Source organism: Marmota marmota, unplaced genomic scaffold (genome assembly GCF_001458135.2).
Source record: "Marmota marmota marmota unplaced genomic scaffold, marMar, whole genome shotgun sequence".
NCBI lineage: Eukaryota > Metazoa > Chordata > Mammalia > Rodentia > Sciuridae > Marmota > Marmota marmota.
In genome coordinates, this window is record NW_026000026.1 from 74,043,882 (window position 1) to 74,071,799 (window position 27,918).

Consider the following 27,918-nt stretch of genomic DNA (forward strand, 5'->3'; position numbering starts at 1 on the left):
CTTGGTCTGACCCGCATGGTCTCCTCTTCATGTTCCCCTCTCCTTTCCAAGTCCCCCTCCCTCCTCTGCTTAGGGTACTTCTTTCTCAGAAAGCCCAGCATCTGGGGCATGCACACCTCATGTAAATTCCAAGCCTCTTGGATGTCACTTTGGCACACGAATTCTTTCATCCTCTTAGGCAATTGACTAAAGGGATCTGCTGGTACCACACTTTCCCTAGTGCATTTAAAAGCCCCTACTTGAGTTTAATCAAATTCTGAAGAAGAAAACCTTGCTGCTTTGAGTTAGTTCCTTAAAATGAGTGTGTCTTTGTGGTGCTGGGGACCCATCCACTGGCGTTGGGCATGTTAGGCAAATTGATCTACCACTAAGCTGCATATGCTATTCTAAAATAGCATTGTTTAATCCAAGGTTTTTGCCTTGCTTTTCTTTGTCAGGGGTGAAAGGAAATTGTAGATTTGTAGATGCTTTAGGGTTTTCTAAGCATTTGAGGAAAACCTTTAAGTGCTCCAAGTATATAGGGTTATTTGGTTAGTTTTGTGACTCAATGAGGCAAAAATGGCTTAATTCTTATGCTAATGAAAGCTCTCCCTTTGTTGATTCTCTAACCTGCTGGAAACTTCCACTCAGCCTCTGCTTATGGGAAGGAAGGCAGGCCAGCCACTGAGGGCTGTCCTGTGTTCTGCTCCGCCATTCTTTTTCCCTTTCTTTGCCTTTTAAATTCCCATGACAACCCTGTGAAGTTCCTATTATCCTCATAGTAACATGGACACTTGGAAAGGTTGAGTAATGTGGCTGAAGTCACACAACTAGGAAGTGTGGGACCAGGGGTCTGGGAAGACCAAGCATGTCATACATGCTCTCTCTGTGTGAGAGATTGACTGATTGATTTGTACTTCAGCAGCCTGGAAATAACCCTCTCTTTTGCACCCTCCATTGATCAGTTTTTTACAAAATGGGTTTCTTTGTTGCAACTAAGTAAATACTACACTTTTCCTTGAGGGACTTTTTCCTGCACTGACCTTCTGCTGCCTTATCATATCTTGGGGCAGCATATGAATATAACTGGGCTAAACATGGTACCTTAATTCCCTGTGTCCAGCTTCTTTATGTCTGGTATGAGCAATTCAGTCATGGTGTGGGCTTTTTTTGGGGGGGAGTACTAGAGATTGAACCCTGGGGGTGCTGGACCACTGAGCTAAATCTCAACCCCTTTTTATTTTAAAAAATTTTCAGGCAGAGTCTCCCTAAGTTGCCTAGGGCCTCACTAAGTTGCTGAGACTGGCCTTGAACTTGAAATCCTCCTACCTCAGCCTCTGGAGTTTCTAGAATTATAGGTGTGTGCCATTGTACCTGACTATGGGAGGGCTCCTTAGGGCTTGAGTTTTCATCATATATCTGATACCGATTAAATCACTTGATGCAGTAGTAATGAATTCAGCAAATGTTTAGTAAGTGCCTACTACATATGCCTTGCACTGACATTGAACATGTTCTGTTCTGGAAATGTGGCTCAGTGGTAGAGTGATAGCCTAGAATGCATAAAGCTGGGGGACTGATCCCCAGCAAATATACATACACACACACACACAGCATTTCCTCCCTAGAATTCTCAGTTTCTTATGAGAGTAAGTTAATATTTACGATACATGAAAAACACATAAACAATATAAAATATATAGATATATGCCTATTTATATAAATGTAATAATATATAATATCTAAATATAAAAGGTAAAATTATACTTTGCAAACACAGGTGAACTGTATATAATTCAGTACATCTCACGACAATGCTGCTGATTATTGGTAAGTAGTACTTGGAGCTTTCAGTAGGGAGCAGAGCTTCTTTGAATTGTGCATACTCTTTCCTTATCTCTTGGCTTTGCAGTGGTCTGCATAGTCCAGTTTGACTGGTAATTCTGTGTTCCCTGCCATCTAGTTGTCCCACAGGGAGGAAGCCTCTTGACTGTAGTTGTACTATCTAACAGTGAAGCTTGATGGGCAAACTAAAGTAGGTGTCCTAAAACAAAGTTCTGGGCCAGCTTCTTAGTAAAAGGCTTAATCCATGTATAGGTTGACCTTGTCACTCCTCTGTAAAAATCTAGTTTCCATTTTGTTAAGGGAGAAAGTCTACATTCCTTTGTGTGGCAATCAAGACCTTCCAGGGTTTGATTCTAACCTCCCTCACACTTCCTCTCCTGTCCAGCTAGATGAACTTCCTGTTGTTTCTGGGTGGTCCTCTGCTACTGCATCTCTTTGCTCCATTTCTTCTTCTTGAATACCTTCCCAGGCCTGCCTCCCAGCCCTGTGCCTCCTCCCATTTGTGCATATCCAAATAAGGCTCAGGGCAAGTGCCACTCCCTATTCTTTTTTTCTCTCTGTGTAGTCTCCAGTGGCCCCAGCTGGAATAATATCCCATTTGCATTTTGGTAGTTTTCGTTTTTTTTTTGTTTTTTTTTTTTACTCTTTGATTCAACCTTCATTTATAGTTTTCTATATACACATTAGACCCTTTTAAATTAAGTTCCTTTTAAGGATATGGGGTATAGACATACCTTTGTTTAATTTTTTGAGTGCCCTGATTCCAAATTCTAAAATATTTGAGAAAATGAGGTGATAGCATATAAAGAGATTTGAAGTCAGAAGGACCAGGTTTCTTGTCCTACCGCTCATTACTGTGAAACTTTGGGCAGGTTATTTAACCTTTCTGAGCTTCTGTTTCCCCATCTGCAAAGTGGAGATGATAATACCTATTCTACAGGATGGTTGTGAGGATGGAATAATTGAATATTTTTAATAGGTGCATGTTTCATGGTAAAGTAATGGATAAGTTAACCCTTAATTATAGGGATCTTGATGTGTATTTAGATGGATTTGGGATTCCCATATTTTTCCTGAAGGGTATTTCCATGTAAGTAGAATTCAAAACCTCATCTTGGAAAGGGCACCACCCTTCCATGTTCTACTTGATTTCATTTTTAGAATCAACTCTGAAAATTTCATTATCCTTTATGCTCTGCCTGGAAAAACAAATTCTCCAGAGTCAGTGCTGGTATGGCCTCATTTAGGAAATAGTTTCAGGGAAATGGCTCCAGGAAAAGCATGCAGATGTATAATCAGAATACACATCATATAATGTGTGTGACTGATAGGGTTGGTGGGCGTATCATCCGCCTCAGGGAGATAAGAGGTTTTCCAAGTCTGCCCCAGCTAGATTTGAAAGAATCTGAACCATTCTGGCAGTGACTTCATCCCTACCACCCCTCCCAGCCCTGGCTCTGGCTTGACTGCTTAGATGAACACAGGCTTTCTGAGTGTGTTAGAGTAGTTCTTCCCACTTGCAGGCCAAAACCCTCCCTCCCCTGCTGACTGAGCACCCTGAGTGAGCTGCTTTCCTTCTCAGGTGAGTGGTCTTCACCTATGGGGCAGGATCTGTCCAGATCTTGTCATTTCTTCTTGAGAAACATACCTTCTTTGATATGGTTGATTGCCATCTAGTGGCAGTTCACAACACATGTCACAGAAACTAGTCAAATGCTATGGTGACTTTCTGTTTGGTTTGAGATTTGAACACGGTCTGCTTCTTTTTGTTGGTATAGTGCAAGAATTCTGGCTGTAGAATAGCATTTAAAAGAGCCCACCTCTTGCTTTTCCTAGAGCCAAGCACAATGAACTAGGTTTAAAATGTCACATGCTGAATTGGGGAAATGGAGAGTAGGGGGAAATGCCTCCCTCTAAGCACAGTTTTTGATAGGATGTGTTCTGTTTGCTTAGATAAGGAGAAAGAAGAGAGGGTCCTCTGGAGACTCTTCCTTATTCTGGTTTGACTCCAGGCTTGGGAATGGAGACATAGTTTGGGCTGGCATTTGACTGATTTGTAGTTCATTTCTCCAGGTCCTTGGAATAGAGGTTTTGCTTAATGCCTCTGATGATGGTGACTCTCCTTCCAGCCACCATCAGCAGGGGCATTAAGTAAATGGTGGTTCCCTGTTCACCATTAGCTCCTTCCACTTATGGCAAGCTTCAACCAGACTTAAGAAGAACTTTCCATAGTTTGTCTAATCTTTTTTTTTTTTGTCCCTTGTTGAAGGCTGATGGACCTGTGGAATGCCCAACTTCCCCTTATTTTTCTTTCAGCAACACCTGCTCTGGGCCCTTTACTGTGCTGGGTTTGGGGATATAGCAGCGTGCATGAAGGGACAAGAGTCTGCCTGTATGGAATGTTAGTGGGGGAGATATTAATGAAAAAAAATTACCTGACTGAATATAAAATTACTCTAAAGAAGAGGAGTATAGGACACAGGGAGTGAGAAACAGAGTCAGTTGTGGCTTGCTTAGAGAAGGTTTCCTGGGGAAAGGGACTTTTGAGTTGAGAACTACAGGCAGAGTGGCACACCCTCCAGGAGCCTCAGAGGCCAGAGCACCCAGAGCCCAGAGAAGGAGGTGGCGGGGTCACACCCTTCAGGGCCCCTCAGGGAGAAGGGCTTTGGTCTTTATTTTTAGAGCTCTGGGAAACCATCCTAGGGCTGAAACTACTGTGCAAAGAACTGACCAGAGGAACAAAAGTGGATGTGGGGACATGTGAAAGGAATCAGTTACAGTTACTCAGGCAAATGGGGCTAATTGGGTAAGGGTTTGCGATGGGAGGAGTGGGCAGAACTGAGAGATACTTGCAGGTGAAATGGACAGGCTTGGGAATGGACATTGTGCATGAAGTAGACCACCCATCAAAGATGATAGGCAGGTGTCAAAATGTGTGGCAAGACAGATGGTCAGGTGATGCCCTTCCTCACTGTTAACTGGCTCTTTGGGGGAGGAGAAGAGGTGAGGAGAGACTTTGGTTTTGAGTATGTAGGGCTTTCCTGGGAATGGGGATGTGTAGTAAACTAGAGTCTTTGGAGAACTTGTGTTTGTCTCTCAGTTCTGAGTCACGGTGCCTCTGTGGTGACCTCTGGCACTCTACCTGTAAGCCAACATGTGTTGCTGTGCCTGGCCCATACAGCAGATTTTGAGAGTCACTGTCCAGCCCTGTGCTAGGCACATTTTGTATTCTATGACATGGAGTTTCAGAATGAGGCCCAGAGAGTGAGTGTGATTGGCATTGAAAGAAGGGACAGATCAGCAAGGGCTGGGGACTGTGGTATTCTTGTTCTTAAAGCAGCCAAGAGGCCAATCCTTTTGCAAGTTCTTACCTCTGCCCTTGGTCTTTATTAACTGCAATCACTTTCTAAATCTAGAGAGAAGAATGTGACTGAGTAGCAGAAAATATTAAGGATACTTATATGCAATTTGGGTAACTATGGCCCAGAAAGGCAGTAGATCCACTGAAAAGAAATAAAATTGTAATGTTATCTTGAGTTCTTTATTATGTGGGTATACACATGCGTGCCTGTTTGTGTGTGCACAATTCTGTTCAGTTTTCCCTATGGAGTCAAAGGAAATGTCTTGATTTGCAATATTTCCTGTAAATTTGCATAAGATTAAGGCAGATTTTCAGTTTTTAAAAATTGTGATAAATCTTCTCCTTAGTGAAAGAGGGATCACATTTGGGTTAAATTCTCTTAACTTCTGTGCAAATTAGTATTTGCTGAGGCAAAGCATGGCATCTTCAGGAAGGGAAGGGTACTTTCCTCTGGACCCTGAGTGACCAGATGGCTTTAGGAGCAGTCTTACAAGGCCAGATTTCTAGCTGCTTCCATGTCCTTGCCTTTCTGGTCTCCTCGCTCATAGAAGAAGAGCCTTGTCTTCCCCGGATGTGGGCATTGACCACTTTGCTCTACTCTGGACAACACTCTGCTTTTCTAGCAACAGATGTTCTGCAAAGTAAACATTATTGGCTCTGCAGGGCTCCTTGCTGTTCTTGCACCACTTCAACATGAAACAGTGAGGTTATGTGAGTGGGGCCATGATGCTTGGCATGCTCCAGCCTCAGTGCCAGCCCCTCCCGCCCTTCTCCTCATTGGAATATGCATGTTATAGAATCCTGTGCCCACCAGAGCAAAAGCTGCAGAAATGAATCATTGGATGAGTCGCACATCCAGGGTGATAATTTACCTAAGACATCACCAATGCTTTTGGGTTGAATTAGGTCAGAAGCAATGGTTTTTGAGTATTCTCATTCTGATGCCTTCTCCATTGTCCCAAGTAACAGAGGGGTTATCTTAACCCATTAAGTCCCAAGCTTTCAGTTCTGTGAATATTTCAACAAAGTCGACACAGGTACATAAAAGTACATTGAAAATCATAATGTAGAGTTTATATAATTAATTAATATTGCTATAATTTTATTCGTATAATTACATTATAATTACATATTACATCTGGGACAGGGGAACAAAATGGATTAATGGGGTGAGCTAACTTGTTGTTGCCAGATGCTACAAGGGTCTCAGTTCTGAGAACACTGGAGTCATAGGTGTCTTCTGTCTGATTGTGTGTTCTTATGTCAGTCCTTTAGCTTCTCTGAGCTCTACACGTGAATAATCATGCTTCTCCCCAGTGGGGCCTATTTTTGAAGGATTCATATATCCGGAGAGAGTAGCACAGCTTTAGCCTAAAGAGGAAATCTTGTGGTAGGTAGAGTGCCTGTCCAGAGTGTCCAGCCCACCTGAGGCTTCTTTCAGATGATGTAACTGAGACTTGACCCAGGGTTTTATATCTGATAAGTGGTGGAGCTGGAACTTGAACCCAGGAGCCAGTGGGGGCTGGGGCTGGAGCAAGAGGTTGGGGTTGATCAACCTATAACCAGTACCCCATAGAATGCAAATAGAGAAGGGAGGTTCTCCCAAATAGGCTTGAGATGTGGTCCCAACGTCTGGATTATGGATTCTGAACAAGAAAACAACAGGTGTCTACTGTAGCTTCCCTGGAAGTTTTCTCTAAGTCCGAGGTGAGAACATTTCAGGTTCCAGTGATTGGGGCTCTTACTCACCCCAGCTGTCCTCATTGGCTCAGAGCCCAGTACTGACTCCATAGCAGCACTCATCCCCAGTCTTCCATTAAGGGACGAGGCCCTTTGGTCCCTCCAATCTGCAGTGCTACTCAGGCTTCTGCAGTGGCAGAGTGTGCTCTGAGCCACTGGACAGTGAATTCAGGTTACCTTCTGGTCATGAGCTCCCAGGTGAAATGGGTCTTCCTGTGAAAAGACCCCACAAAGCCCCATTGTGCATTATTATTAGCTGCTCCTCGGTCTGCATTGGCGGCTGGCCCTGGCAGCACAGCCTTTCAGGTGCCTGCTGGAATCTTTCCCAAGCCTGGCTTATGTTTCACATTTTTTTCATGTTGTCGAGATGATGGTCCAACATGAGTCTGTCTCGCCCTCTTGGGGAGGCCCAGGAGGATGGTGGATGCAGGGGCAGAGCTGTTCTTACTCCTCACTCAGCCTTTCTTTGTGTGTTCTGGTTGAGGAACATTCAGATTAAAGAATTCAGTGCACATTGGATGTCCTCTTGGAGGGCTCCTGTTTCACTCTAAAACACCACTCTCCCTTGTTTGCTCTTGCCTGCCTGGGGCTGCCCCTTTCCTTCCTCCCTACAGTGTTCTGACTTCCAGATGCTTCTGTTCTTCTTGACTTGCTGGAGGGTGGCTTGTGTTCTGAGGGCTGTCCTCTGCCTGGAATGGCCAGTTGTGAGAGAAGCCTGCTTCCCCTCCAGCATCTTTTGACTTTTTGTCTAGGACCAAGTGACTGAACCAGAGAGGGACTGGAAGTTGGCTCCTGTGTTCCCCTTTTTCACCCCAAGTGTCATGTCTTGCACTGTAGAACAAAGTGCTTTGCACAAGCCCTAGTTAGCTCAGAACCTGGGTCATTTGACTTTGTGGGAGGGTGGTCCATGCTCCATGCAGTAGCTTGAGCCCTGGACTTGAGGATAGCAGCAAGGCCTGAGCCTGGCTTTTCCTGAGCAGCCATTGCTTGGGAGGAATGCTGGGGATGGGGTTTGGGTGCCATGACTCCCTCTGCATTTATTCAGCACAGGCTGAGCAGGATGCCCTGCCAGGTGCAAGAAGAAAGAACAAACCAAACAAAATCAGAAGATGAAAAACATGACCCCTTGACTCTAAGGGACAAAATGGGAGCAAAGAAAGAGAAACGTTGAGGACCACGATGCTTTTATTTAGTAGGCTGTGTTGATCTGTGAAGCCAGAAGACCGCCCTCCTCCCAGCCCGTGTCTTATTAAAGCCAGGCCTTGTTACCAGTTTTGCCTCATGTTTCCCTCCTCTGGGAATTTGAACATAATGCCATTTCCCCTTCAGTGAGGAAAGCTTGGAGAAGGGTAATTTGAATGATTAGCCTAATCTGCAGGAAGGCTGTGTGCGGAATTAAGTTAAGCACATTTGCACTGAGCAGCCTTGTCTGTTAGGCCACTTAAAGGTACCTTCGTGGTTTTATACCCTTAACAGAAGCTGAGGGCTCAGGAAGGATCATTGGCTTTTATTACTGTCTTAAATGAAAGCTTATTTTTTAAAATTTGACAAGGGCCTCTGAGAGTTTTCATTATAGATACCATGTGTGGGGTGTGTTTTTACCCCATTATAAAATGTTGCCAGGACTTTGTTCTGGTGGCGGTGGATATGGCCACCCAGGGAAATGGCTCAGGTGGGAATTTGTCTGGCTGGCCCAGCACTGGGCTCATGAGGAGAATGGAGAGGGTCTGAGAACCTGAGCTCTGTGTGTGCCTAGGTTGGAAGACGAAGGTCAAGTGCTGCTTCTGCCATGGGGCCCCACAGCTCCAGGCCCTTGCTTTTAGCTTTCCTAGAGCTCCCTTCCCACTTGAGGTTGGGCTTAGGGGAAAGTATCCTTAAGACAGGCATGGGGGCAGCTGTGCTGACCACGTGGCGGGTTTGGCAGGGTGGAACTTCAGGCTGCAGAGACTGCTTTGGACTGTGATCCAGGCTTCCTCCCTGACCTGGGCCAAACAGATTCCCACATGTGTCAAATGAAGATGACAGAACTTGCTATGTGGCAGGAGGAAGTAGAGGCTGGATTAGAATCATTAGAATCACATGTAACAAAAATACGAACTTTTAGAGCAAATCAGTTTCATGTTATAAACAAATATTTACTACTTTAAGATTGCATTCATTTGTTCCCCCAAATGGTCTTTGGAACAAATCTGCTTGCTGCTATTTTCATAGAAGGACTAAAAAGAACAGCGACTGAGAAGGCCAGTTTAATTTCAGTAATTCAGTTTTTTCCTTTTTTTCTTGCTAGATTTGTCTTCAGCGAAGCGCAAGTTTGCAGATTCCTTAAATGAATTTAAATTTCAATGCATAGGAGATGCAGAAACAGATGATGAGATGTGTATAGGTAAGTCATAACCTTGTGGAAGATAAAAACGTGTGCTGTTGGTCGTAGCTTTTGGTGTCCCACTGCCTGTAAATAAATACAGAAAATAAAGGTCCATCAACAACCAATAAAAATCTTAAAAAAAAAAAAGAAAAGAGGAGAGGAGGCCTGAAGGTTAGTAAAGACACAAGACGCCGGAGGGAGTGGTGGGGCAGAGATGTGTGAGGGTTGGGCCTGGGCTACGCTGGGCTGCCACAAGTTCTGGAATTGCCCCACTCATTTCCAGTGTGCTGAGGAAGCTTAAGATCATGCAGTGGGACTGTCCTTTCCACTGTCCTTTAATGTTTTCCTTCCTGCTGGTTTTGTGTCCTTCCCCTCTGTCCCCAAACAATAGTGCTAAGAACTGTAGTGCAAAAGTACATGCAGGTAGATGAATGGAGACTTATACCAGAGGTTGCAAAATGATAGTTCACAGGGTGAGATCAGAATACAGCCTTTATTTTGGCTCTGAGTTGTTTTTTTTTTTTAATTGAGTCATCATATAAATAGAATTTATCTAAAATCCCAGTTTCCCAGCTTCTTTGAAAAGCTTGAGAATCCATCTCCTGGCCCTGTGTTCTGGCCTGGTAGCCGCTGGCTGGAGCTCTGCCTGGCTATCACTACCTTCAGATGGGGAGAGGAGCTCAGAGTCCAGCTCACCAGGATCCCCATTTGTTTTGTTCCTTACCAAAAGGCTGCAGGGTGTGGTGCATTCCTGTTTCTCAGGGTGCTGTGCTGCTCCACCCCTGCTGTCACTTGCCTTCTCTTGTAGGCAGCCCTGAGCTTGGAGGGTAGGCAAGATCAAGACAGCTTTCTTTGTGGATGTCTCATTATTAGACTTCATTCTTTTCACATTGTGTATATTGGTTGACTCTATTAAGGGAACGAGAATTAAGAAAGTTGGATGGCTGGGGTTGTGGCTCAGTGGTAGAGTGCTTGCCTAGCATGTGTGAGGCACTGGTTGGATTCTCAGCACCGCATGTAAATAAATACATAAAATAAAGGTCCATCAACAACCAATAAAAATATTAAAAAAAAAAAGAAAGTTGTGGCTGGGGCTGTAGTTTCATGGGTAGAGCATGTGCATTAACATGCTTGAAGCTGTGGGTTCCATCCCTAGCACACACACACACACACAAAAGAATTGAGAAAAGTTATAGTGAGTCACTTAATTCATCAACTGTTTTTTTTTGAGTTCTGTTGCTGTGTGGAGCACCAGGACCTGGGAACAAGCATAGATAATTGGAAGACCAATTAAAATGCATCATTGTAAATCATGAATGGATGGCTGCTTTTCCCAAAGTTGCACAAGTGACCTGAGGACCCTCAGGGCTACTGTACTCAGTGCCTACTTATTGTCACGCTGCATGCTGCATTCTATTAATGAGTGGCTTGAGGACTCAGAGAGCAAGAACCCAAGGAGATGCCAGTGATGTGGCTTCTGATGCCAGCAGCACTATTTATTCAGTTCTGGTGCCAAAGAAAAGGTTGGGCTCTGACGCAACCCCATGACAAAGGTTGAGGAGGTTGAATTCTGGACAGGAAATCTGAGCGGAACTCTGCCCCGTCCAGCCTGGGGACTGGGAGCCTGCCAGCATCTCACCAGTCCTGGGACTCTCAGGAACAGGCGGGTCTTTTCCTTATAGAAATCCTTCCCTAGCTAGAGTGCCAGATGCAATTAACCTGCACTTCTGGGTCATCTTATCCTGAATGGTTAATGATTAAAAGATAAGGGAAGTCTGAGGAAGCAATTGACTTCAGACATCTGTGTGTACACTAAATTGAAATCCATAGCTTCATAGTGGAGCTGGAAAGGCTCCTGAAGACCCATTACTCTTCTTCTGGTTCATGGCCCCTTTCTGTCTTCCAGCAAGGTCTTTGCAGGAGTTTGCCACTGTCCTCAGGAATCTTGAAGATGAACGGATACGGATGGTGAGTATAGCCGGGCTGCTCTTGGTCCCAGTGTGTGCACATCGAGGGAGCGAAGGATTTGCTATTAGAAGACTTGGATTTGAGTCCAGTGTTTGCCCCTGGGGTGCTTTGCGATCTGGAGCAGGCCTCATCTTGGGAGGATGAAGCCTTTTATAAGTGTTAAAGGATCACTTGTACACAACTTCTGAACAGCATCATGTCTCCCCAAAGATTTACTGTGAGGTCCACACATAAGGTACAAGTCTTAAGGGTGGAACTATTGAATGATTTAACTTTTGAGGGCCTCAGATTTATCACCAACAGAATAAGAAAGATGATATCCTACTCTGCTCCTTCTCCCCACATTTTATTGAACCTATCCAAGTGTCCTTCAAGGACATGAGTCAGTGCTTCACTTAATTCCAAAGCACCTAACATAGAACCTACCATGTAGCTGGCCCCAGTAAATGACACTTAGTAAATGACAGTAATTACAATGAGCTTTTCAAAGAGAAATGCTGTGCAAATTCCAGAATCAAATGCTGATCTCTAGGTTCCTAAGTTCTATTACAGGACACTTATTCTATTGGAGTTCAGTAGTAATGGAGAAGAGATTCCACACCCACAGGAAGTGCCTATGCATCTTCTCCCACATACCTCAGATGTTGGGAATGAAACCTGGTTAGAAATCCCCTGCAGGCTGCCCACTGGTTTGTCCCTAGGGAGACTGTCTCCAGGCAGCCGTGCTCCTGAGGATTAATGAAGATACCAAAATTTGAGCATTTCTCTTCTCTTCCCATAGCAACAGCTGTTAATGTGAGTATTAAGTTTACCAAGGCATTGTTCAACCAAGCACTTCACATTGTCTGTTCTATTTACCTCCCATGGGGACTCTGTGACATGGTGTCTGTTTTGTCCCCATTTTTCAGATGAAGATACTGAGATTTACAGTGATTAAGTGATTAGACAGGATCATGTGGTTAGTAAGTGATACGGTCTCAATTCAAACCCAAGTCGGCATTATACCCCCATCCCCCCAAAAAATATGGGGGGAATTTCTTTAAAATTCCAAACAGAGTAGAAGCTTTCCCCTTTCTGCAGTGCGAGGTGACCTGGTTTCTCCTGATTGCCCACCAGTGGGTACCCAAATCAGAATCAGGATGGTAGTGGCAGTTGTGGTGGTGGCTATAGGCTTGGTGGTGGGGGAGGGGAAGCTGTGTGCTTGGGCACGTGCTAGTGCCTGAGAAAGGGCAGTGATTCTTTTGAGCCTGATTCTTGGCCAAGTCAGTATTTGGGGGTGGGGGGCGTGGTGAGCAAATCAACATGAATACCCTGCAGATTGCGATGGCCTGTGGTAAGGGAACAATGCCTGGATTATACTTTTCAGCTTGCCTCTGCAATTTTATTATTAATGTCAGTGAATCGAGTTTCTGCTGTCTGCATCTGAGTATCTGGCCATCACCAGCAGCTTCTCACCCCTCCTCGCCATGGGACAGCTTCATCATCAGTTCAGCTCGGCTCAGCAAAGCTGCGCCCCTTCTGGGAAGCCTTCCCTGACTCCCTGCGATATTTGACTGTCCTTTGTATTTTATGCACACCCATTTTATGCCTCTGATTCTGCACTTACCACATTGGGTCCTGATAATCACTGTACATGTCTGTGCCCATAGTCAATAGGAGTTTTTTCCTCAAGGGCAGAGAATGGGCTTCTGGGTCCCCAGCATCAAGCTCAGTGCTTGGAACTGATGGAAGTTATAGTCATAGACTCTCAGAGCCAGAGAGACTGTATTCCTCACCATCTGCAATTTGTCATTTGACAGATGAGGAAACGGGTCATATCAAGGCTGATCGCAGGTAGGAGTAGGATGGGGACCAAGACTTGGGTGTCTTGCTTCCCACATGAGCAGTTGAGTGCCTTCATAGAATAAGCTGCATAGGACCAGATCCTCAGTGACCATGCCCATTGGAATAACTTGGAGCTTACGAAATACTGATGTCTGGGATTTGATCTAGAGATTCTTAGTTGGTAGCTCTAACATGCAGCTAAGGTTGAGAATCACTGACCCAGGGGCTTGGCATACCATTATAATCTTCAGGGACTCACAGTTGACTTGTGGAAAAGATTTGATCAAGCCAACCAATTAAGCAACACCAGATAACAATAAAAATCAAACAAGTTCAATACTGTTGCAACACTCCATTGTTAAAATGCATTCTGCTGAAATAAGTGCTTTCAAAATCAAGAAAAAGGCAAATAGGAATAAATTTTGGAGACCTGCCTTTTTCTCTTCCCTCATAGTGTCCGGGAAGTTCTCTACAGTGTCCATCTAAGGCTTCTGGCACACATTTGAGTTGCTTTCATTGTGAAGGACTTGCATATGATTTAGAAAAAATAATACTTTGTTGTAAAGAGATTCCTGAAATAACTAGTTGAACACAGAGTGAGCAATGAGTGACTTAAAAGGAAAGACTGTAAAATATTGCACTGCCTTAGAAAAGACCATGGAGTCTCAGAGCTGGAACAGTTCAACCCACTCATTTTGCAAATGAGGAAATTAGAGCCCAGAGAGGTTAAATGTTTTGCCCATGGTCACACAGTTGGCAGCTAGTCAACACATCATTCATTTAGTCATTCAAAAGTGTTTGAGTGCTCCTTTGTTTCAGTACTCCTCTGGGCTTTGAGGAGAGTGGTAGACAAGTGAGTGTTTACAAGATGGTATGTGTGTGAGTGTGTGTGTATGAGAGAGAGAGAGAGAGAGAGAGAGAGAGAGAGAGAGAGAGAACATGTACAGTGCTGAGCCAGAAAACATCACCTGGCATATGTGTTCTGAAGAAAACGTGGTGGGATGGCAGATAGCTTCTTTGGGTGACAGTGGTGTCACGGAAGGCCTCCCTTTTAAAAAGATGACCTTTAAGCTAAAACCCTAATATTACAGTAAGGAGTCATCTGTGCAAGGGTTTGGGGACAGAACATCTGAGGGAATAGCCAGGGGCAGAGGGCCAGAGGTGGGTTAAGATTGGCACATTGGAGGTGCACTGGGGTGGTGGTGGCCTGGAGTGCAGGGCTGAGGCTGAGCCCTGGGAGATGGTGTTGAGAAGTAGACAGTGGTCAGGAGGTGCAGACATCCTGGTTCCAGTACTGGGGTGACAGAGCATCAGGACTGAAAGGTTCTTGTGACAACAGATGTCCAAAGGCGTTTTGTTTCTTTTTTTACCTGGACTCACTGTTGATCTGCTTTACCTGTAACTTTGATGCACGGGCATCTATAAGAAGATGTCACCTAAGCTTGAAACTTAAGACTGTACTGTCACCATTCTCCTTTGCCTTCAGAAGGTTGCTGACACTTTTAGGCATTTCCATTTTCCCTTTTAAAGAACAAATTTTAATCATGCACAGGAGGACTCTCACGTTTTGAACAGTGACTAGCTTTTGTATTGTTGTGCCATCAGTTCAAGTTTTGTAAATGGTGACATGTAGATGGTATTGCTTAGTCTAACTCTACACGAGACATAGGACTCTAACTCTACACGAGACATAGGAATACCTTTTGTGACAGAGCTGCCATCACATCCGTAATTCTTTACTGATACTGCTTTTGTCTCCCCCATCTCCCTCTGATTTTCTTCACCAGATTGAGAATGCCAGTGAGGTGCTCATCACTCCCTTGGAGAAGTTTCGAAAGGAGCAAATCGGGGCTGCCAAGGTGAGCATGTTACAAATGTTGTTCTTGGATTTTAGGGTAAAAGTCTGGAAAGCACAGGAGCTTCTTTAAAAAATCTAAGAATGCCTCCGGGAAAACATAAGCTCACCTTCAGAAAATCTTCTTTGACAGATAAGCTGAGACCCCAGCTCATCTGATCTTTTGCAAGCCCCTGAATAAGCATCCACCTCAGCAACCCTTCCAGTATCTCGTTACCTGATTGTTTTGTGCTAGTTCATAAACCACCCACAGGAAGAAACTACACCTTCTCTGTGTTCTCAGATGGCACTGTGCTTGGACAGTTGTTTTTGTGGAATGGTGTTAATCAGGGAGTCCAGGACTCATGGCCTAAGCAGAGTTACACTATAGACCCTGTGCTCAGGGATCTGTTTCAGGGGAGGAGGCTGGTACTTAGTTTTTGCCCAGTTTTTGTGGTGTGTAGACATGGGTCCTTTTTTTTTTTTTTTTTTGCCAGATATTAAAACATTTCAAGAGAAACTGAAAAGCCAGAGAACTTCTGTAAAATAATTTAAGAAAATATGTATTACTCATTGTGTAGGTCAAAAAGTGCATTTGCAGGCCTGCTTCAGCCTCTGTGGGTTATCACTGACCTGGAGGAACTGTAGCCCAAACTCAGCTAGTTTCATATATTACTGAAAGACTGAAAAGGGAAACCAGTTCGTTTTTAAGAGGGGATTCTCTGGGGCTTCCCGCCTGTGATAAATCACTGGAAATCCTAGCTGCTTTGACCTTCAGTAGTGTGTTAGAGACCACCTGCAGGGAAGATGTTTTGATTGGAATCAATGGAAGCAAAAGGCTTTTTCACGTTTTTTTTTTTTTTTTCTGGAACTGGGTCAGTTCAGCCACAGTCCCTCACGCCACCTGCAGGAGGTTTGGGGCTGCACCACCCTCTTCCTTGGAGTGGATTTTACTCAGTTGTGAAATGTCCTTGAGAAGTGATTGTAGGTGAGAAAACAGTAGTGAAATGTTGTAGAGTGAGAGCCCTCTCACCTGCCTTGTAGCAATAGATATGATCTATCTCTATGAAAAAAGATGTTTAGTCAGGGTCTGTCAGAGCCGTGGGTGGCCATGGATTGAAGGAGAGACCATGGCAAAGATTTTCTTCTAGTTTTAGGGCATGTGTGTACCAGTTTCATTTTATATTAACAAAGCAATGGAAATTCATTAGTTTCGTATGAAAGATTAAGGAATGGGTAATTTGAAGGAAATCTGGTTGTACTAAGATTTTGTCCAGGACTTTGGACTGTCCGTGAGGGCTGAGAATTTGCTGGTGAGTGAACTCTTGGGGCCTCGGGGCCTGTGCTTTCCTATGGCATGTACAGTGCTGGCTTCTCAAGGTCTCAGGGGAGAGCTTTGAGGCAGAGGCAGGAGGACCTGCATATTGAGTCATCTTTCTAGGAGTTACTTCTTCTAGGCACAGATGCCTTTCACTCTGGCCTCTTGCCTCACATTGTTTGGGGGTTTACCACTGTCACCAGGGAGAAGCAGAAGCCTGAGTGGGCTCCCTTGGGATTTGAGATCAGTGATCCTCATGAGAGGAGCGGGGAGTCGTGGGGACCTGCTGTAAGAATAAAAGAATTTAAATGAAATAGTCACTCAACCCAGCATCATACTGTGTTCTCTCCTTCATTAAATTATTAATAATCATCAGTCATCCAAGTTATTTGAGTGGCATTTGGGTGATTTCTCAACCATTCTCCATTGTCTCCCCCTGACCCATATCTTCTCCATCACTGCACACACCCATGCATTTATATCATAGTGCTATGTAAATTAAAAAAAAATAAACAACAAATCCACTTGGGGGCGGGTGCCTTGTCAATAATACCTAAGAGCCAGCAAGTATTCTTTAGCTATTTTTTCAGTGGCCAAGAAGAGAGGTTCCTGAACCCTGCAAGTGATGCTAAAATTACTTTTCCCTCCTTCTCTCCTCTCGGGTGCTGCTTTGGTTGCTATAACAACCTGTTGCAGAGTACTCATTGTGAAGGCTGCCAGGAAGTGGGGGATTCTGGGAATTCTTGTGCTAGTGTGACTGCTCAGGAGTAGGCATGACCCTGAAGCTTCTCTTAACAATGGTCCTAAGTTGCTATTTCTAAGTTTAAGAAGTTAATTTTCCCTGTTCCAGAGGTAGATTTGGAGTGTGGAATCTATAAGGCGAGTAGAATAAATGGTAGAGAGTAGTGGTTAAGAGGGTGTCTAGTGCCAGATGTGGTGGCACACACCTGTAATCCCAGTGATTTAGGAGGCTGAGACAGGAGGATTTCAAGTTCAAGGACAGCTTCAGCAACTTAGTGAGGCCCTAGCAACTTAGCAAGACTCTGTCTCAAAAAATAAAAAGGGCTGGGGATGTGACTTAGTGGTCGAGCACCCCTGAGTTCAATCCCCAGTGTATGGGGAGGAATGAGTGAGGCTAGCGCTAAGCTGCATGATTCCAAATCTCATCTCTACCACTTGCATGTGAACTTGGGGGAGACTTGCTGGACCTCCTCATGTGTACTTCCCAATCAGTAAAATGGGGATAATAATAGAACTTACCTCATAGTTATTATGAAGAAGAAATGAATGAACTCATATAAAGTGCTTAAAATGGTATCTGTCATGTAATAATTGGACAAGAGAACAGTGCCTGTCATTTAGTCATGTGACATTGGCCATTAAATTAGACAGACAGGGTTCATTCCTTAAGGATATTTGTGAGACCCTGCTTTGTGCCTGGTCCTGTGCTGCTATGCGTTGATGTTTGGTGGATAACAGGCAGATGTTGTTGTGGGCTTGTGGTGTGGCTGGAGAAAAAGGAGTTAGACAAAAACAACAACAACAACAACAACAACAACAAAAACCCATCACCACCACCACCAACAAAACACCGAATCATTTCAGGTTATGATAGGTGCTCAGAAGGATTGTCTTTGTGGAACAATGGGACATGCAAGGCAAGTGGTGTTCTCGATGGGAAGGAGATAGGTACAGACAACAAGCTCATCGCTGTCATTGAAATTCATTGCATGCTTCTCATACACCAGGTCCTTTCCTGTATGTGGTTTGTCTCATTATTAAATGAGATTACCTAACAATCCTATGAGGAGGGTGTGTTCTTCTCCTTATTTTGTTAAATAGTGTTTGAACAAGACAAAACCTGAACAATTATTAATTATCAATGAATGAGATAATTGAGTGATTTGTTTAGAGTCAGTCCCTACAGAGTTGGAAGTAAATGCCAGGACCCTGGCTCTGTCCTCTCTGGAGGGTGAAAACCATTTTGTGTCCTGAGTTCCTGAGTAATAACACCCTCCCCTCTAAGACCATTACCTAGGTCTCAGAGTTATTCCTGTAGAGGTCTCTTGCTGTTTTCTCAGAACAGAAACTGCTTCCATCTCTCTTTTTCTTTCCTTTCTTGTTATCCTTTGCTCTAACTTTGGCTGTCCTCTTGAACATGGAATGTGGAAGCTTGAGTGGCCAGAAAGTCACAGAATGCCAGTGACTCATGTTCCCTGGCCTTTTCTCACCTCTGGCCAGCTGAACTGTTCTGGCCCTTGGGTTCTTTTTAGGGTTGCTGACAAGGCTAGTGGGAGGGGATATACGTGAGCAGCAATTGGAGTTGGAGCCCAGCTTGAAGATCCTGGTTTCTCTAGAGGAGAAGAGTTGCTTGCCTGTACCCTCCTCAAATATGAAGGAGCTCTGTGTCCTCAGGCTTTGTCTTCATTTGCTTCTGTATGCTTCATAGTTCTTATATGTGAGTGGTTGTTAAAGCAAAAGTCAGATTTGTAGAAATGGGTGCATGTCACTCTGTGTGGCTTAATATCTTGCGTCAACCAGATAAATGCAGGAGCTTGTCAGGGCTTTGGATGATCACTTCTTTGCTTAGTATTCTGGGGCCTTTGCACTTACTCTTGCTCTAAAACCTCTACTCTGTCCCTTCCTGTGTTCAGCAGGACTTAGCTCACATCTTCCCTCCCCAGTGAGGCTTTCCTGAGCACCCTATCTAAAGGATCACTGTGACCACACTCTGTTTATTTTTTTTGTGGCACTTGCAATTATGCTGCTCATTTGTTTATTGGTTAATTGTGTTTCTTTTTCTACTAGAACCATGAGGGTAGGGGCCACTTCTGTCTTGTATTTTCAGTACCTGAAGGAGGGCCTAAAACAGAGTGGTTGCTCATCATAAATTTGTTAGATGAATGAAGAGTCTCCGAGCCTCCTTATCTGACTAGAAAATACCGGGCTCTTAGAGTTATATAGCAGTATCTCCACGGGCAACCCTCGGGTCCTGTAGACAGGGGCGATGGACTTGGTGAACTGGAGCCTCTGTACTGGACCAGCACCAGCTTCCCTCCAGCCCCCTTGCCTGCCACCTCACTGGTTGTGGACTGAGAGGAGACCACCCTGAGCACGTCTCAAAGGTGGTAGAAAGTGTGGACTTTGAAGGCATGTTCTCCTGGGTTCAAATCCCAGCTCTGTCACTCTCTGTGAGTTTTACTAGTTACTTCTCTGGGTCTTAACTTTTCTTATCTGTAAAAATGGGGGATAAGAATAGAATCTCAGTGACTCAAGGCCTTGCTGTGGGAACAGGGATTAATATGTAGATTACTATAATTATTTTTCGTTTTGAAGGCAGTAACTTAGTCTCATCAGAATTTCCCAAAAGGAGGGAAAAAAAATCCTATTATTCCATTTCCTTAACTTGTGGTTTCATTAAGTGTATAGCCTTTTATCCTCGTCCACAGGTAGGTAGGTACCTGCATGGGATGCCCCCAGTTTGTATCATGCTTCTGAACTTTTCCTGATATCATGATACACCAAGCACTTAATTATCACCAACCCTATCCTTGGGCAGTGACTGTGCCTCTGCCTCTTGTTTTTGTTTTGCTGTCCTCAGTCACACAGTTGTGAAGAATCCATCTTTGTTTTGGGTTCTTTCTTGGCATAGAGACCTGTTTGTGGTGATCTGGGATCACAGGGTAGCTCAGTCCCTGTAGTAAAGAGTATTAACGTTCCATTTAGCCTTAGTCTAGACTAGTCGTACTTAGGATGGAGGCAGGTCTCCCTTCCCTACATTATCTTCATGGATGACCTCCCATTGTCTCTGGCTTTGAATGTGTGAATTAGAGAATAGAAATTTGGTCTTCAATTGAAGATGTTCCCCTCGTCCCCACCCCTGGTACTGGGACAGGAGCTCAGGGCCTTGTGCATGCTAAGCAGACGCTGAACTTCCTACCTACTCCTGCCAAGCCCCCCCAATTAAAGTTCTTAGAAGGTGGAATTCTGGCTCTGCCATTACTGAATGCTGGCATTGACCATGTTTCTGGGACTGTGCTGGTGACTCTGTCATAGATGCTCAAGCCTGTGGGGCTGCAGCGGAGTGGCCTAATGGGTGTTTTTAAGGATAGGGGCCATGTGGAGTTGTCTCCTGATCTGTGCTGGGATGACAAGGCTGTGAGAGCAGCAGGCAGCCTGGAGAGACTGAGCTGCTTTACTCCTGCAATGGTAACTTTTTCTTTTTCTCTCTCATTTTTGCCAGGAAGCCAAAAAGAAGTATGACAAAGAGACAGAGAAGTATTGTGGCATCTTAGAAAAACACTTGAATTTGTCATCTAAAAAGAAAGAATCTCAGCTACAAGAGGTAAGAAGTGTGATGAATACCAGAACAGAATGTTAGATTTTTACATGTTACTGTGGATATGTGCTGTTTGCTCTTTGCCAGAAAATCTTAGGGTTGGAAGAGACCTTGGAAACCAGAAGCTTAAACCCAAGTCCTCATCTACTGCTTTACCTTTGTAACTCCCTATCCCACCCACACTTGTGGCTCAGCATCCAGCTGTGGCTGAGGAACATACTACCACCCAAGGCCACCACCTCCTGGGTGGGCACCCTCAAAGCTAGATTGCACCTCTTCATTTCAAGCTGAGACCTTCCTGTTCCTCTCATCGTTAGCCTTAATGCAGCCTTCCTTCTTGACCTGCTGCCTCGTATCACTGATTCACAATGTTGGCATTTGAAACACTTGGGACATTCTTCCTTAATACACACACACACACACACACACACACACGCACTCTGTATTGGACCCAAGGTCTCATGCATGCCAGGCGAACACGCTACCACTGCACCATATCCCCAGCCCTTTAATATTGATTTTTAAAATTATTTCAATCTAGTACTTGACTTTAGTCTTTTCCTTTCTTTTTTTGTTTTAACAGTTATCATGTTGTCATACATAGATTTTGAGCTGTGGTAAACTTGTTTTGAGAAAATAGTCTTTGATCTGCTCCTGGTTCTTCTAGATTTGCATGGGGTCTTTTTAAAAGTAGGTTACCCGAAAAGAAAAGGCAGCTTTGCTGTCACCGTGCTGTCACCACTTAGTTTGTGACGATTTGCAGGGTGAGTGAATTTATGTTTCTAGAAGACAGGGCAGTTTCCTAGTGGAACTCAAAATTTGGCTTCACAAATGTCACCTAAATCCTAATAGTTTGCCTGACCTTTCTCCTCATGTGACTGAAAAAGTAAAGCTTTGACTTTCGGTCCTCATTTAGAGCAGAGACCGAGCCAGTACTTGTGCCAGGTTAAAGTCATATGAAGATGGTAGGGTCAGATGTTGAGAGCTGAAGGTAACTTAGGAGGTGGTTGAGTCCAGTCTCCTCCTAATCAGGGTTTCTTACACATCTTTAGATAGCAGTATGGTGTTCTCAGGATTCTTTGCTTTGAAATGGGTTTTAAACCAATTTTGTAGGGCTGGAGGTGTAGCTCAGTGGGAGAGTGCTTGCCTACCGTGGTCAAGGCCCTGGGGTTCAATCCCCATTTCTGCAAAAGCATTAATACTACTCGACCAACCAGTTCTTTGATAATAAGAACTCCAGTTCAAAATGGAGTCACTAGAAGATGGCCAAGGACATGTGGATTGTTACTAATAAATGCCATTTAGCTCTGCTACCCTCACTTTTTAGTTTTCATTCTTCTAGCATTAGTTGACATTTAGGGTTTGGAAACTGATTTATGTTCAGGAAAGGCTTTGTGGCTGTAGTTGACAATGACCAGCTCTGTCCAGCTCTGCCATATCTACATGGTTTCACATTATGTTTAGGATGACCATGAACTGTTCATGCAGGCACTGAGAGCTGAGCAGATGTCTGGACACTCTGGCACCTGCAGTGTTGGGCGCAGCTGTCCTTTTGGTGTGGTGTTCCTGTTGTCCTGTTGGTGTGATATTATTGTCTTGGCCTGGGATGAATCCAACATTTTTTTTTTAAGGTCCATTTCAATGCAATATTTCTCTGAGTTGTCACAGTGTAGGGACCAGAACACTGGACATGCATTCACTGTGTGACCTGGGACAAATTACTTAAGACACTCTAAGCTTTAGTTCCTTTATTTGTAAAACACTCACACAATACCCATTCTGACTACTTAATGAATGAGAAGTCAAACTGTAGGTGCTGCACAAAGGTAACATATTATCGCTCTGACTGCCCTGCTTCTCTCTACCCCCTGTACCCACAGTGGATGACACGGTTCCTAACTGTGCCACTTTTATACTTCAGTGCACATTTTTCCTTATGTCCTTTTGTTATCGTCCTTTGTGTTTCTGCCTTTTGCCCATTCATGCTTTCTGAGTATTTTGAAGGAAAGGATTGGGCTCCAGGTCTTTCTTGTAAGTCCTTGTCTGCTCAGGTCAGCTCTGAAGCATTGCTTTTTAGTTATACCTGGACTGAATACATATGCAATAAAAATCCTAACAGCCACAGCAACAAACTACTGTCACCACCACCCACAGTAGCAGCAGACATTATTGAATGCATATTTTATGCCCTAGGAACTTCATATGGAATCTTCTTGAATCCTAACAACCACCCTATGAGGAATAGATGTATCAACTTACTTTACAGATGTGAAAACTGAGGCTTGGCGCAGGTAAATTGCCTGCCAAATAGCTAGTTCATGCTGACACCTGGGTGGGAGCTCTACTGACCCAGTTTGCTCTTGTCTCAGGAAGGGTCTTGAGGCTCTGAACCTTGCCAGTCATTCTTATTCAGAACCATTGTCATGAAAACAGAACCAGAGAGAGGGAGGCACCTGGGTGATCATCCAGTACAATCCTCCTTGAAGGATCTGAGCTCCTTGTAGAGGTCCAGTGATTTGCTTAAGGTGTTCCAGCTATTTAGGGATGATTTCCTTTACATTTATTAAAAATCAACTTTTAGGGACATCATTAAATACCTGGTACATCTTTGATGAAATCTTATACTTTTGATTATCCTTGATTGCAGGGCTCTGATTTAGTTTGAGCTCATTCCTAAATCCATGAAAAATAGAAATCACAGGGCACCTATGTGGAACAACACTGCCATCTAGTGGATGATTTTAAAAACATCAATATATTCTTTAACAGCTAAGAAATTTACATCAAAACCAGTATGTGTTCATTCTACTAGTATTCATTGGACACTTCTGTGAAAGTCTGTGCAGGCTGTGGGTGTTTTGTGGGAAGTGAAATGAAGTATTTGCTTTCGTGGAACTTATAGTCTTGGAAAATGTCTCTTTTTCATAAAGCACAGAATTTTTGATGGGTCTAGTCAAGCTGGAAGATTTATAGTTTAAGTAACAGTGAAACTGTCTTGAGTGATGGTCAGCTTTCTGTAACAAAATACCTGAGTGTGAGTACTTTATAAAGAAAAGAGATTCATTTAGCTACACTTTTGGAAGTTCAAACAGCACAGCATCAGTTCTGATGACATCTCTCTCCCTTACCACCAGCCTTTTTCATCACATTAGGGTAATGGTATCATAATGGCAGACCATGTGTGAGCCGGGATAGCATATGCAGGCTAGAGAGAGCAGGGAGGGGCCAGTGTTATTCTCTCATGACATCTTTTTTTGAGAACTAGTAGGGTTCCATGAAAATGACTTAATACCTCCCCAAAGCAGTGCCCCAGAGAATCCTAAATGTACCACAACACCTCCCAACACTGTCACACTGAGGATCAAGCTCCAAGCACACCAACTCTGGGGGACACACTCAAACTATATAGTTGTGCTCTGCTGAGTGAGTTGGAATCCTGGCTTCTGATTCCACTGTAGAGTCTAAGGCTGTGGTAGAATCTATGCCCTAGAGTAAGCAGAGGCAAGGCTAGAGAATTGTGCCATCCCACCTGGGATTTCTCCTTTCTTTTCCTTTGGAAATACATTGAGGTATGCATTTCTGCTTAGTGCTGTGTCACTGCAGCCATGTGCTTCAGTGCTACTGACCGCCACATGGAGATTGAGTCCATCATTCTGTGGGCATCTTTTGAACACTTACCCTGGGCCAGGCACTGTTCTGGGCTCTGGGATAGAAAAGGGGAAAAATTAGATAAGGTATTTGTTCTCAGGGACTTTGTTGTAGAGTAATCAACACACAAGAAAAGAAGGATTAAATAAGAATTTCACACAGTGATAAGAAAATAAATTGGAGGTAAGCTAGGGACTTCTTCAGGACACTGTGGTTAATGAGCCCAGAACTGAGCCCAGAGGGCTGAGAGGGAGCGAGCTGTGTAAAAGCTGGGGCAGTCATCTTCAAGCTGTGGGTGTGCAATAGGAATCGGAATCACAGGGTCATAAAATAGAGTTGAGTCAGACAGAATGAAAAATATGCATTATATTTAAATTAAAATGTGTGTTTATTGGGTCATAACGTAAAAAATATTCCTTACTGTGAAGAAGGAGGGGGAAGAGGTTTTCAGGCAGAAGAAACACCAAATGAGGTTGTGGGCAGGAAGGGGGCTTGGGGTATTAGAGGGCAGGAGGAATCCAAAGGCTGGGGCACAGTCAGGGTGGGTTAGGATGGGTGGAGGGGAGGCCAGAGGAGTGGGCAGAGCTCCCAGGGTCTTCACACCATGGGGCAGCATGGGGAAGGTCTCAAAGGGGCTGAGAGACCTCTGATTGGGATTCCAAGAAATGTGTTCTGGCTGCTGGGCAGAGGCCAGGCAGGTGAGAGAACACAGGTGGGGAGAGCAGTTAGGAGAAAAGTGCAGTGACCTGGGGACAGCGTGGCTGGTTCATGGTGGGAGCAGGGATTGCAGACCAGTGCGCAGAGGTTCCTGGTGGTTTTAACAGCCAACTTGCACGGGACACTTTCCCGTTTTTCCACATTGTTCACATCCTTTGGTCCATTTACTCTTACAAATCAGCTTCACTCTGAGGCAAGGACTGACATTATTGTCTCCATCTTCCAGGTAGGATCAGTGACTGTAAGCAGGAAAATTCTAGAACTGGAATGTTGACCTAGATCAGCTCTCTGAGGGATACTGGAGTTGATTCTGTGTCCCTGCCTAAATTGCAATAGGCCCTTTGCAGATATTCAGAATAAGCCCCTCATCCCCTACCCTAGCCTACAGTCTGAGTTGGCAAGCCCAGGGAGAATGTGAGGCCTGTATGGGAAGGTCGAGGAAGAAGATGAATCCTTCAGTGTAGATGTGTTGGATTTACTTAATGTTATTTATTTAAATCTCCAAGAACATTAAACTTAGAGGGAACATATTGGGCGTGGCTGGAGGAGCCCAGGTAGATGGTGTCAGCCCAGTCACCTAAGCAGCCACACCTAGGGGAGGCAGGGTATGGGGCCTTCTGAAATCTTGCTTCCAGATAAAGACCTCCTTCCTCCTTCCCCTCATTGGAGGCTTGCACAGCGCCCCCTATCTTGGCCCTTCAGTTTTATTCAGCAGTTGCTCAGCAGACCAGCCTCTGTGTATTAGCATGTGGGTTACCCTGTAGGAGGAGCTTGGTAGTACAAGACTTGAATCATGGTGTCATAGCCGGGCGTGATGGTACATGCCTGTAATCCCAGTGGCTCAGAGGCTGATGCAGGAGGATTGCAAGTTCAAAGCTAGCCTCAGCAACTGTGAGGCGCTAAGCTACTCAGTGAGACCCTGTCTCTAAATAAAAAAATATAAAAAAGGGCTGGGGATGTGGCTTAGTGGTTGAGTGTTCCTGAGTTCAATCCCTAGTACCAAAACAAACAAACAAACAAACAAATAAATAAATAATAAAAAATCAAGTGTCTTGTATTTTACTAGAGCTTTTGATTTTCTCTTTATTTACATGATCATTTGACTGAGTTTGTGTTCTGCTTTTTTCTTCACTATATTGTAAGCTCCATGAAGAAAGTTTCTTTTTGCTTGAGATAGTTGAGTGAAGGAATGAATTGCTAAGTTCTTAAGGTGTTAGTGTAGCACCATATTTGGAATAATAGAAGTAAGGGTTTGTCCCAAATTTCTTCTGCAGGAATCTTGACAAAGGAACAAGTAGAAATGTTCTTTGGGGAGCTTTGTTTATCTTAGTACAGTACATTATAGAATTGTTCCTGACTTGTTTCTAAGGAAAATAGTGTTTTGTCTCCTACTAGTACGTATGTTCATTTGTATAGTGTTTCATCATTGAAATCTGCTTCCCATAAAGTGTTGTGGCTGAGGGTGAAGGTTGGGTATCCTTTGGCATAGTGTTCTGCCACTCCGTCTAGACTGGTTTTCTCCCTGTCTGGAGCCCAGATCTGTGATTTAATTGCACCCACCCATGGGCCTGTCCCGGACATCTCCTGCACAGAGGGAGAAGTGAGAGCCAGGGGGAGCAATGCCATTACTCTCCTTGAGGTAAAGTGACAGTTTTTTTGTCACAGTATTTGGGACACATTTAAAAATGAATGCCCTGTCTGGGGTTCCCTTTCCTCTAACAGCTTGTTTTGTTCATGAGGAGGGACAGGGTGAGGATGGCCCTACAGATTTTCTTTTTCACTCTAAAAACCTGCCTGCTCTGGAGCCCAGGTTCCCCTCTGGTCCAAGGAGGTGGTAGAGCATTGTGGCCGGACAGTGATTGAAGTTCTTGGGGGCAGATGCACCAGGACAGGAGTCCCAGCTCTGCGACCTTCACTGGACTTGATTTTCCTCCTGCAAATTAGAGATAAAGATAATATATCTTTATAGAAATTTAATAAGGATTATATAATTAAAATTAGTGATGGTTAACTAGTGTATGTACAAGCATGGATCTGGTGCCCGGCACAAAGTTAGTGTTCTGTTAACCATTGTTGTTATTCTTATTTCGGTGTCATGTTATTTGATTTGTTTTAAAAATCTAGAGATTTTTTTCTGCTTGCTCGTTGTTGTCCTTGGTTAGTGACTCAATTTCTCTCTTACATTCCATCTTGTTTGTAGGCCGACAGCCAAGTGGACCTGGTCCGGCAGCATTTCTACGAAGTATCCCTGGAGTATGTCTTCAAGGTGCAGGAAGTCCAAGAGAGAAAGATGTTTGAGTTTGTGGAGCCTGTAAGTAGACATTCAGGGCTTGGGGGTGTACCCAGACTTTCATTCCCACCTTTCTTTCCAGCTGCCTGGTGGGTTGCAGAACGCTCTGTGTTGCTGACCAGTTCTGGGCTGTGCCTTTGGCTAAGACATCACTTTCTCAGTTCAGCTACCCTGGTGTCTCCTGCAGCTGTCCCTGTGCACCTCAGTGATGGTGATAGAGCACTTGGCAGAGTTCCTTCCTGTAGCCACCTGGCCCTGTGCTGTTTGGTCTTCTGGTGAAAGAAGCCCCAGGTGGTTTCTCAGAGGGGAGGCGTTCTCATCTTGCTGTGAAATAATGATCATGACTTAGCTTTCCTCTTTTCTGCCACCCATCCTCTCTCCATCAAATAATCCAAATGCAATAGTAACTTTAGTCAGCTTTTTCACTGCTGTGACCGAAAGACCTGACACAAACAGTTTTATTAGAGGAGGAAAAGTTTATTTGGCACTCATGATTTCAAAGGTCTCAGTCTATAGATGGATGGCTCCATTCCTCAGAGCCTGCGGTAAGGCAGGACATCAAGGTGAAAGAGTGTGGTGGAGGAAAGTGGTTCAAGACATTGCACTAGGGAGGGGGGAGAGGGAGGGAGAGGGAGAGGGAGAGGGAGAGAGAGAGAGAGAGAGAGAGAGAGAGAGAGAGAGAGAGAGAGA

At 44.3% G+C, this 27,918-nt stretch overlaps 1 protein-coding gene across 8 annotated transcripts in view; it reads left to right on the forward strand.

The window, feature by feature from the left end:
- Positions 1–27,918, forward strand: part of Arhgap26 (Rho GTPase activating protein 26) — a 411,269-nt gene that overhangs the window by 92,927 nt on the left and 290,424 nt on the right. For all 8 annotated transcript variants that reach the window (XM_048811731.1, XM_048811728.1, XM_048811733.1 and 5 more), the window contains exons 2-6: positions 9,213–9,308; positions 11,197–11,258; positions 14,870–14,941; positions 20,478–20,579; positions 27,139–27,249. In XM_048811731.1, coding sequence (XP_048667688.1) covers positions 9,213–9,308; positions 11,197–11,258; positions 14,870–14,941; positions 20,478–20,579; positions 27,139–27,249 — 443 coding nt within the window. The remainder of the gene's footprint in view (positions 1–9,212; positions 9,309–11,196; positions 11,259–14,869; positions 14,942–20,477; positions 20,580–27,138; positions 27,250–27,918) is intronic.